Consider the following 12,488-nt stretch of genomic DNA (forward strand, 5'->3'; position numbering starts at 1 on the left):
ACATTTCTAGGTCTGTTTAGTATCACCATGTACTATTTCCACGTGGACTGCTTTCTGTGTACTCTAGTACTGAAAGTCCGGAAATTATACTGTTTTGGTTAGAAATATCAGTTTTTTAATATTTAACTAAAGCTCGGGCAAAGTGCTTACATATCATCCTCGGTGTGCTGGGAATATCAGGGAAAGTTATATTTTGACGATTTTCAACCAATGTTGGTGCAACAGCAATCCAACCACTCATGGGAATGGCGTCTTTATGTATACAAATGTAATGACCATATCCCTATATATTTTTCTTTATATTCACTATGTTTTATCAACACCAGTGTTAGTATCATTATTCTCAGTTCATAGCCGTGTTAAAGGAGCTTGACGGTATAACTCTTCCAGAAAATCCCTGATGATGAATAATGACTGTCGAATACATTCCCTAGTACACTGGGTTGACTCTAACTCTTAAGATTAGCATCGTTAATAAGGTAAGGAACAATGACTGTCGAATACATTCCTCAGTGTACTGGGTTTACTAAGCTAACTAATAACAAAGCCTACTAGGGAGGGAACAATATATATTTAATACATTCAGCAGTGTATTGGCTTTTAGGCTTAGTTACACTAACTCTTAACAAAGCAAGTCGGAAAAACAAAGTCATATTCCTGTGCCTCAGCCACAGGGTGCACCGACCACGCGACAACATAGAAATGTATGTATAATCAATTGATTAAAAGTTGACCCTGAACTCAGTGTATGTTGACTAAACACTTAATGTAAGATGTACTGACTATGGGATGACCTTGGTGTGCTGACAAAACAATGAACCAGTGCTCCATGCATGGTGTACCAACTACAACATGAACTGCTATTTTCTACATGATGCATTGACCGAGGGACGCTCCAGTATTGGGCGTACGATGATGACCCAGTAGCAGGTGTATTTTACTATAGATATATGAAAGGCTTAGAGGCTACATGTTAAGCAATGATCAAGAGCAACGAAAGGCGGGTGGAAAGGTTTTAATTTTTTTCCACACTTTCAAATAGATTAAGACTTTCGTTGGCTTTGGAATCAATTAGTAATTACGCTCTTATACGGCCCATAAGATTGATTAAGATTAATATCACATGCGAATGGTGCAACCATGATAGTATATTTTCTGAAATTCTTAAACACACTAACACGCAACATACATACATATTCTTACGAGTCCACGGGGAAAATGAAACACGGTAAGTTCCCAAGCGCACTTTCGTCTAATAATCACATCATCAGGGGAGACACAAGAGAGAAATATAACAGTCAGTTGATATACAACGAAGAAACGTAGCTAGGACTCCATTTGGTAAACATGTGATTGTCCAAGACAGACAACGAGCGTATCATAAACTTTTGTAGACAAGATGAATTGTTTAAAATTTTATCTACAATAAAGTTATCCAATTTGTATAGACCTTCACTAATATTAAGATTATAATTCTTTGTGTATCTAATAATAGAAGATTCAATGATATTTCTCGTGGTACTGGAGTTAATAACCGAGATGACATTACTCCAGTCAATACAATGATCATAGTTTTTTACGTGATTAAACAAGCCATTTGATTCTCGTCCTGTTCTTATACTATGTTTATGTTGCTTAAGTCTAACAGAAAGACCCTTACCAGTCTGCCTAACATAAAACTTATCACAATTTCTGGTGAGTTCCTGATCAAGATATTCTTTATAGTATTACTGTTGCTGAAGTCAACATTATTTACATTAAAGGATTTAAGCAACATGGAGAGTAAAGTAAAATTATCATTAAAAGGGAGAACTAAAAGCTTCTTGGTGTCAATGGGAAGTTTGGGCTCAACTCTATAAAATAATTTCTTAGCTAACTTAAGGGATTTATCAATGAAACATCTAGGGTACTTTAGTTTAGATCCAACAGAATATATCTTCTCAAACTATCATCTGTATACTTGAGACTGCAAATACGTAATGCCCTAAGGAACACATTGAAATGATAATTTAACTGTCATGTTGAGATGAGTAATAATGGATATATGAGCATACATTGGTAGGTTTTCTCTATATGCTAAACTTAAACTTGTCTCCTTGCCTATGGATCATGTAATCTAAAAATGGTAACATACCATTATATTCATTTTCTACAGTAAATTTGATGGAAGGTACTAAATTGTTCAGCAAGGGGAGAAATGTTTGTAAATTTTCATTTGTTGGCCAAACACAAAGAACTTTATCTACATACCTAAACCAAATTGCGTTAGAAGGTAAGATATCCTTTACTAATTTTGTTTCAAAATATTCCATAATAAAATTACTTAGTACAGGTGAAAGAGGATTACCCATTGCCACACCAAATTTTTGAGCATAATAATCTCCACTGAATTGAAATACACAGTATTCTATACACAATTTTATAAGTTCAATGAATACAGACTTTGAAACAGGTAAATGAATATCATCCAAAACATCAAAAACATCCTAGCTAAGTCTCTTCGTTGTATATCAACTGACTGTACATTTCTCGAGGACTCATAGGAATATATATACATTCTGTTATGAACAATACATGAAAACAAAGTAGAAACTACAATTCTTATCTATGTTAAATTTGGTAAGGGTGTGGATCGCTAAGATTAATAATTTTTTTTTAAGTTTGGAGTATTATTATGCTTGTTTAATTATTGGGATAATCTGATAATATGTAAATTTAAATCACATTCAAGTAAGGACGATTGATAGTACAGGTCTGAAAAGCAACAGTTTACATCAAAGCAAATCACTGTTCACCTTTGAGTAACAAGATGACGGTAGCTTAACCCGATTGGTTCTTGCCACAGGATGGCGCCAATCATCTCCTCCTGCACAATTAAGGCCACCGGACACCCCATGTTCCTGCACTTTGCTGTTTGCTGAACTGATTGGCACGTGGTTATACCCCTGCTAGAATTTGTATAATCGACAAGGAACGCTGGGTACATGGTGAGCCAATGGTAAGACAGCATTAAACTTTGTCTACATAAATTCAAACTACGATTAGTGATCCACGACATCTGTTCTCGAAATACCCAAATCTTATTCAGTATATTACCAAACTGCCCTTTAGCAAGTTTTACGTATCAATGCTGTCTCCATATAAAACTAAATCAGTTCCCTAATTGCAGCCGGAAAGGAGGTAAGGTAACAAGTCCACCCGAGGGGAGCCGAGGTTTCCTGCTTATATCACCCTACGAGGCTGGGTAGCCTCATTACAGCAAAATTAACACATGAAAAAGATGAACGGATGCACTCTATGTACTGAGAGTATATGAGAATGAGAAATAGATCGATAGAGTTACAGTACCTGTAATATCACTAAATCTTCGTCCGGTTGAACCCACGATGTTGATGGCTCCAACTTCTTGCTAGCCAGACCCACAGCTGATGGTTCTTTTTTCAATTTCAGAGTTATTCGTATATATGTTAAAACAAGATAATTGACATTCTATCAAAAAGATATCATTTTTAGATTATTTCAATATTAAAGAATATGTGTAATTTCCTCTATCTCGGCAAAATGATAGGATTACCCATGATGCACTAGCGATTTGTAAATACCCGGGAATATGGCGTCCATTAAGCGGGTAGGTAGACCCTCCTTGTCGACAACTGCGAATTTGCGTTTGAATCAGCTTAAATGGTGATTGTAAGTGCCAAACGTTTGCTCCGACAAACAGATACTTAATATTGGAATCCGAGACACTGTGTTTTATAACTGTAGACTCGTGCTCGCAGTGAAACTATTGAAATATAGTTATGATTGGTACACGTGCTCATTGAAAAGTTTTGCATACCGACTGTTCTGACGCTCGGCTGGGTGAGCTTGATAGTCTGCCCTTGCATCAGCTACCATGGAATTGACCCTAGTCTCATATCATTGATTCTGTATCTCTAAATGATGCAAATTAAGTTTGGAAGAAAGTACGTACATGGTATGTTCACTGGCTTAAGTGAACTCTGAGACTTTCAGTGCTACTGGAAAACATTATTATAATTTCTTATAATTCTTGTTAAGAATATTTGTTTCTTAATTGTTTGTTGGAAACTCCAAGCAGATAATTTTGCTGGAAATAATGTGTTTTTCAGTGATAGCAAGCATGGTGGTATCGTAATACCCAGAATAAGGCGCACGTATTCAAGATGAGATTTTGACGAAATGGTGTCATTAGATTCCTTAATGTGTTGATATAGAGTGTAGGTTTGCAGTCGTAGAACCACCTAGTCTGCAATTTTTAAGCCCTGACAAAGTAGGCAGGACTTTAAATTAGGATGATTTGTCTGGTAAAAACATTGTACCTAGACAGCTTGACTGTAACGAATTGATTGATAACACGAGTCAAAATATATCAAGAAGAACTGAAAGGACACCTACGTTGTCCAGTACAAGGAAACTTGTCTAGAGTTCCAGAAATGGACAATATCATGTACCAATACCCTCCTCAGAATTATGCCATACATACTAACGTTCGATCCAACGGCATCCAAGTTTTTCAGATATGTTTGGTGAATTCAGATATCTATTAAGATACAGAGTGAATTACTATATACTGGGATCTCTTCCACACAGGATCTGATTTTTATGTTATTGGAAATCAGAACTTGCTGTTTACTTCTCAAAACCAAAGAAAGTGCGTCGTTTAGTAGCGTACGTCTTTTTAGTGATGGAATTTAAACCACGTCATATCTATTGCATGAAAAAAATTATCTTTATATCTTAATTGATTGATATAGAGCATTACGATTATCAAACCACGTTTTCCCTTTCCCTCAAAATCCTCCCATTAACGAGATATTTAATATAGAAAGATTGTTTTTGAATGAAAATAAAAAATAATTTTTCTCTAAATAATTCTTACGTGTGTTAACATCGATTCCATAAGAGAAGAACAGATAAACTCGAGACAACATATGTCCTCTCAGTTGCATGACCAACGTTCATGTGCTCAATCAAGCTATATATTGCAATCTTCAGCTTTCGGTACGATTCTCGACTTATCTATAAATACACATATGAAATAAGTTCGCCTACACAAAGTGGAGAGCATTTTTTCCCCAATTTTAACGTAAAAATGTTTTGTGCACTTTTAAAGAATTCTCTCGATAAGCAGTGTATTCATTTATTTGTTTGTTTCTGAACTGGTCGTGCATCGATTGCCTATCATTGTTGTTTCATCTTGATGTCGCAAAGGTAATATTTAGTCACTTGATATGGATGGATTCTTACCATGAGCCATAGGTAAAATGTTTTTTTCGCATGTATAATTATCTTGTTAATGTTCGTAATTAATTCTTGAATTGATGATCATGATTTATTATTAATCGTTTCCGTTAGCATTTCGTACTTTGTCATTGCGTCTAAAGAAGATTTTCAGCTTCTTAACGTTATTCGAGTGAGAGATTATAAGAAAATTGACCAAAAATGAGTAAAGTTTCATGATTCGTATATAATTAGTATTGGTATTTCAGTTAGGGATTTCCATAGCGAGGAGGATTTTAAACATACTTAGATTAAACAGACGCATACAATAAGAACGTGCATATAGAAGTGGTGGAAAAGCTTAGGTCCCCTTTCTTCCAAAACACAGACGGTGTGCATGACTAATTTCAGCTGAGCGTTTTATCTGTTCGCTGCATTTTACCATTTCAGACATGCACGAAGTTTCGTTGAGAAACCCTTAAAAAGATTGACGGGGTTCATTCTAGCTCGGGATTTAGAGAATCACCCTTTTATCTTGCTCAGCATCTCATTTTACCCCTGTATCTTGATGAAATCATTTATATAACTTATTTTGGTTGGGGGAGCAGTGTAATCGGTTTTTGTTTGTCGGTCTGTAGTGTTTGAAGGGTCACGTATATTAACAATCATGTCTACGTGATTAGCAACTGAACCGATGATTATGTCCAAAGAATTGTTTGAAACATTATTAGAGCAATGCAAGCATTAGACATGTACCTCTTTACAACATATTCACAGGGCAACGGTACTCTTGTGTGTATACATTTTTTTTTTTTTTATGATTCTTGTGAGGATGAAAAGAGGTTCAGCTCACAGCGCTATTTCAAGAGAATTTCTTCATTTTCTGATTAGTCCTGCCACGTCAGCATTTTCTTTTCCATTCCCTGCTAACTTCTTGCAAGCTTTAACCCACGAGCAGTAGTACGATTGAATCATTGTCCTTGTCCTTATTCAAAATACTGCATGATGTGAATTTTTTTATTGTTTAAATCTGTATGTCCATCATTAAACTTTAGTTTCTTATCAGAACCAATTTATCCCGTGCACATCTTACGCTTTTCATGTTATTGCACGCAAGCTCCTAACTGTTTCCCTTCAATTCGCATTTGGTACACTGTTTTTCTGCCTTTCGTTTTAAATGTTGCCCTTTCCTCCATTCTTCATGTGGCTTCCTTGTCAATTTCTAGTCAAACATGTCTGTTTTCTCTTTGTGAATCATCTCAAAATATTTTTCGGTCCGCTTCTTTTACTTCTTACCGGCACTTAAAGAAAAAAAAAAAAAATCGTTCTCATTTTGCCTTTCCGGCTTACAGACAAAGGCTGTTTTGTCGGGTTTGCTTCGAGATCCAAAACGCCCAAGGAAAAATCTGTTTCCACTCGGTGGACACAAAGGAAAGAGGACGTGCTCAGGAAATTAGATCACAACACTCAAGATTTTATTTTGATGTGTCTGAAAAGTTTGGTCGTCCCACTTTCTACACTAGGTTGTCACATTTTATGATGTCGTACGAAAGGGTTTAAGTCGTACTTATTTATGCAGTCGGATTTCGGAATAAGTCGTCAGTTTTATATAGCCATAGGTTAGGTCGTTGTGCCCCTGTTACGTTGTCATAATGAGGGTTTAGGTAAACGCTGCCCTAGAGACTAGTCTACTGTACTCAGTGAATTACGCTATATTGTCGTTCTGTAGAGGCTAGATCGTCGTGCTCAGGTCGTTAAATAATGGGGGGGGGGGTCCTTTTGATAACAAAGCTCAGTCTTATTTTGAAGGTCTGCTGTCGTACTTGGAGGAACGCTAGGAAGTCGTTTACAAGGGGGTTACGGTGTCTCACTCGTTTGACCATAGCGGTACTACTTAACAATTGTTCTCGTCGAAGTTAACTACAATTTGTCGTCGAGAATAGGTGTTACATCGTCGCAGCCAAAGAGCTTTGTCGACTTTACGTTATCGGAAACTAAAGGAACACGTCCATGTAAATAAGGAACTAAGTAGTCAGCTCGTACCTTTTGGGTTAGGTCATATAGAGTTACGTTTTTGTCCTCAAAGATTAGTACGTAGGTAGGCAGAAAATTGTAAGCAGAGGATTACATTTTGTAATAGAGATTAATCCGTCTTATTGTACCTGAGCTTACATAAGTGTTCTGAGAGGTTAATTTTTTGTCCAATAGATGGCCTATTACCGTGCACAATGGGTTACAACGTTAAACACAGGGTTCTCTTGTACACAAGGGGTCACAGTGTGCAGAAAGATTTACGTCTCTATGTAAGGGATTACGTCACCGTAAACAAGGAATAAGTACGTACTACAAATGAGGTTACTTTGTCGTAGAAAGGAATTAGTACGTAGTAACAAATGAGGTTACATCGTCGTAGAAAATGGACTTCGCAGCCGTACCCCCGAGATTATTTGGGTGTAAGCAATGCCCTTTATCTCCGGACCCACTGGTTTTTGTCATGGTACAGAAGCGCATATAGTACCACACTCTCAAGGACTCAGATGTCGCTGTGAGTACGTTAGATTATCTTAGAATTAAACTGATAACTTGTGACCCCTCTGCACTGAGTGAAAGCGTTCCAATAGAGTTTTGTTAGTTTTGTGACAAAGGGACACAACGCACAATACAGTTACCGTGCATTCAAGGCGTCATTTCTTTAAATAATGAAGAGCTGCTGACAAGCTTCGTAAATACTTAGAACGAGAGGAAATACTATTTTGTTTATACTATGGTCATTACCTAGTCCTGTGAGCACTGTGATAAGACCCTTGAGCACCAAGGTACACCTTAATTCAAGGCTTAGGTTTTAAGACCATCGCACCTGAGTCGTACTTAAGGATTGAATATTTAGAATGATATGGAGATTAAGGTAAACGACCAATAATTATGATTTAAACTTTTTATATGATTGAATTGAGAAAAACTATTTTTTTTTACAGCCCCTCTTATAGGGCTCTTCCAGCTTCGAGGCTGTGTTCCAATCAGTAGCAGGGAAATGTTGATTCCTTGGAGCGGAAAATGATAATTCAAGAAAGCGAAAATTATAAATGATAGCAAAGGTAACACCATACGTGATGAATTTGGCCGATGTTGATATTAGAATTGACAATTTCCGATTTATTTCAATGGTAGTAATGTTGATGAAGACTAGACATAACGAAGTTTTTGAAAAACGGAAATTAATGATAGAGTGAAAAGAATATTAAAACTCTGAAATTAGGGGAAATTTTAAGATGAGTAGATTGCAAATATAATTGGGGGGGGGGGGGGACCAAGGATATGAAAGATTTTCAATATAGATATTAGACAGTATACAGTGACAGTTGAAAATGAAAGTCGTGTTTTGACATTATTCTTATTCATTAAGGTTGATCACAGATGGCATTGATGGATGAGGCTTATTGTGCAACATCTGCACTTAAGAGTAGACGTTTATGAATTGCTGTTATCTGCTTTCAGGATAACACTTTGTTTATCATGCACATCTGCTGTAGGATGGTCTGCTGGATCCCTGTGTTGTGGCGGCACAGGTTAAGGGTAAAAAAGAACGGTGGCGCGCCTGTGTAGGGCACAGGTCGGAAAGCTGTGCGCTTTCTCCCAGTTTCGCTCTGAGTGTGAGGCAAGGTGGACGCGTAGCGCAATGGCTGAACCGGGAATAAGTGACGCTAACGCAGTACACATGAGTGAAGCTGCGTTATCAAAACCTGTGTCTAATGGTGAAAAGGTGAGTCATAGATTAATTTTTGCTTGTGTGGTAGGAGAGAAATAGAGAGTTTAAATGGTTTAATGGCCAGATTCCACTGAAAGGTTGCGGTGTACTGCCGATTCTTGTAAAGCCAAGCTGCGAAGCAAGGGACAACTGTCTCGAATTTTTTAACATGTATACCTCGGTTTTTTTTATACATTTCCTCCAATTTAAGGTAGTTCATAGCCATCTGACAGTCTCTGATGGTGTTTCAAGATCTATTTTACCTCATATTGTAGAGAATGACTAAGAATGATGCATCGTTTGTTTGTTTATATCCACCAGCTGACTCTTACGCTGGGAGATCAGCTGATCGGGACTTGGTATTAAAGAAACGCAGTTATCTTTTTATACGTATTTGCCATTTACCTAGAGTATGTATGTAGAATGACTGTTGATCAGTAAGAACTGTCGTTACAAGGAAGTTCCCGCCCTTATCAGATTTGCATACCAGGACAAATATTTGTGAGTGCTGGCGTTGGTGAACTTCCTGCAGCCAAGGTTAGAAGGAAAAATGAAGCACATGATTTGGATACTTTTTAGATGAAAGGGATCATAGATTTCTAGTTTACTATTTCTTGAGAGGATACTGCTGTTCCACTTTATGTAATTGACAGAGACTGCATTTACAGATAGCCTTGAAAATTATTTTAGGATCTTTCAGTTTAATGAACAGACTCCAGTGCCAATTCTGGTACTCTTTGCAGGGTAAAATTAGTCTCGGACATACAGCGAATTCCATAATGCGCTGTATGTCCAGAACTGTAATAATGACAATACACAGACCAAACTTAACCTAACCCAACCAAGACAAAATCCCAAAATTCACTGGATGTCCATAATACCCTTTGCAGCTGTATAAACTGAGAATCAGTAATATGAATGACTTTAATTATATAGCTCCTGTCTTTGATTATAAAAGTCATGTCTTTAAGCTTAGATTGTAGCAGAGCTAGAAGTGTTTTAGCATATTGGGGTTTCATCCTGTGGGAGATATTACATGTGGAATGAAGATTCGTATTAGTGAAAAAAGATTAGCTTTCATTTAGTAAAAATTATAATATTTTTTAGGAAGTGAACAGAACAATGTAATTAGATGGAATGATTGTTTTAGGTACACTATTATGGAGGACATTGATATATTTGTCATAGATAATTGAAACAGTGCTGAATGGTAAACTTTGAAATCAATTTCTCTAAGTTGTTCCTTGAGTGATTTGATGAAATAGATGGAGTGTTGAATAATGCAAAAGTTGGTGCTTTCACTCACTAAAGTGTATTTGTAAAGGTATGTATTCAGAGCTGAGTTGCTTTTGTAAGAATTTGGCTGCTCATTAAGGAGCATGAGTAAATTAAAGACCACATAGTCATTCTTGTTGATGAAGTGTTTAAAATTTTGATTAATAAAGCTGGTAAGGAAGACTAATTCTGTGTTGTAAATCTGCTTAGTACAGAATAGGAAAATTTAGTGCTGACTAACAAAGAAAGAATGTTTTTTGATTAGATAATTGTTTCAACCAATCATTTGACATACTGATTATGGGACAAGTCGTCTTTGATCCTGTGTTACTTAATGAATCCAGTCACATTAAAGAATCAGTGGTAGGAGAGACATTGGACACCAATAATCATATGGTAATGTTTAATGCAGAACATGGCAACAAGATTAGAAAATAAAAATCCAGATCTTGTAAATGGGGGTATTGTCTAAGTTGGGATTTAGATATAGATGCCTTAGAAATGTGGGGTAGATATAAGGATATGATGATCAGTATTTTGGGGTCAGTAGTTGGTTGTTTGGGCTTGAGACCTATTAATTGCCAGGGTCGCTAAGGCCATCAGCGTCAAGCTACATCGACCAACAAAAATTTTTGATAACACCTTCCTCAGGTGTTGGGGATTATTCTAAGATTGCATACCCTATCCTTGTGACCCATGTATGTTGCTACGAAAGTATTTGACGATGACAAAATCAGGAAATGTAGAAGCATCAACAGACATTACACATTTGGAACAGTGGTTAACCCAGAACAGATTGTCTGTATCTCTACGGAGGCCTTCAGTTACTCCTTTAACCCCAGACAGACATGAGTTCAGCTTGCCCTCCACTTATGTTGAGTGGACATTTGCTCCCACAGCACAAAATACCAACTATACTGTGCATCACATACTTTATACTTAACTCTTGACATTTACTTCCCACATCAGTCACATCAATAGAAAAGCAACACAAACTAAATGTCCTTTGAACACTAACTGGTACCAGATTTGGACAAGAAAAAGAATCACTGAACATCCTTAACAAACAATTCATCAGCTCAACTTTCTGCCTCACCTTCCTGGTCTGCCTCCCTCTCAAAAGCAACTATAACAGCTGAAAACCACAGAATAGTGCACACATCACAAAACTTTATGACCTCTGAACCAGACTGGTAGATATAGCTAGCTTACTTAGTAAAGGTGCCTCATAAGGATAGAAGGGACTCCTGGGGGAGTGGGTACATACATATATACATACGCTCATACATTCTGGAGTAAACCAGGGAAAGTTCTGTGGGTCCTGGTTGTGGATAGGGAGTTCTGGTTTTGGTACATAACATGACAGCTAGAGAGTGGATTTGAGCAGCTGCAGCCTTTCTGTGTCTGTTCTTGGTACTACCCTGCTGAAGCGGGAAACAACCATCATGTATGAAAAAAGTTCATACAAACATGCTTCTTACCTCAGGAGTACTTTTTCTCTTGATGAGGCTTCTGTAGCACTCAGGAAGCTAGCCATGTCCACTAGTTGGGACCATAATTCATAGGTATAGCATTCATATGCATGTGTCTGTGTGCAGAGATTATAGAGTGATTGAGTCATAAGTGCTTGGTGTCTTCATTGTTACAGATGCATCATGGGTGTTTGTAGCATTGTAAGTATGGGTGTTGTCTAGAGTGTAGATTGGAAAGTGTAACTTGTGTTTGTCTTGGTTTTAAGGACAACTATGTGAGCTTTTTCTTGCTAGTTTGTGTTGCATGTTGGCAGTAATCTTGAATGGACTAGACAGCAAATTTAGGGAGTTTATACCTAGCAAATTAGGTTTTTGATGATCAAAATGAACTTTTTATCAAAGCATGTATGTTTTTCTTAATTCTGAAAGCCGTGTATTGGCTTTTTGTAGAATGTGATGGTTGATATCATTAAAGTGGATGGGGATGTGAAGCTTTAATGGGGTTATAAGTAAAAAGTAAGTTGACATCCATTTACAGGTTTAGCTTCCCTAATCCGAAAGTCCTAAATTTGAAATTTTTTTGAGTGGTATCATAACATTACAAGTTACCCAAAACACATTTTTACAATGTATTAATTATTTTTTTTTTTAAGCACTTATGTGTGAATAAATGTAAGAAAATTATTCGAGTCACATTCACTAGATATCTCGTAATGTACATGCAGTTATTACAAAATCCAAATAACTTCTGTTCC

At 36.9% G+C, this 12,488-nt stretch overlaps 1 protein-coding gene across 5 annotated transcripts in view; it reads left to right on the plus strand.

Annotated features, from left to right (window-relative positions):
* Window positions 1-8,846: 8,846 nt before the first annotated feature.
* The window catches only part of LOC139757250 (adenosylhomocysteinase-like 1), a 338,517-nt gene continuing 334,875 nt past the window's right edge, over window positions 8,847-12,488 (plus strand). For 2 of the 5 annotated variants that reach the window (XM_071677539.1, XM_071677544.1), the window contains exon 1: window positions 8,847-9,001. In XM_071677539.1, coding sequence (XP_071533640.1) covers window positions 8,918-9,001 — 84 coding nt within the window. In that variant the 5' untranslated portion in view covers window positions 8,847-8,917. The remainder of the gene's footprint in view (window positions 9,002-12,488) is intronic. The other 3 variants (XM_071677531.1, XM_071677532.1, XM_071677533.1) reach the window with 2 other exon arrangements.

This window comes from Panulirus ornatus, chromosome 25, assembly GCF_036320965.1.
Source record: "Panulirus ornatus isolate Po-2019 chromosome 25, ASM3632096v1, whole genome shotgun sequence".
Classification (NCBI taxonomy): Eukaryota; Metazoa; Arthropoda; class Malacostraca; order Decapoda; family Palinuridae; genus Panulirus; species Panulirus ornatus.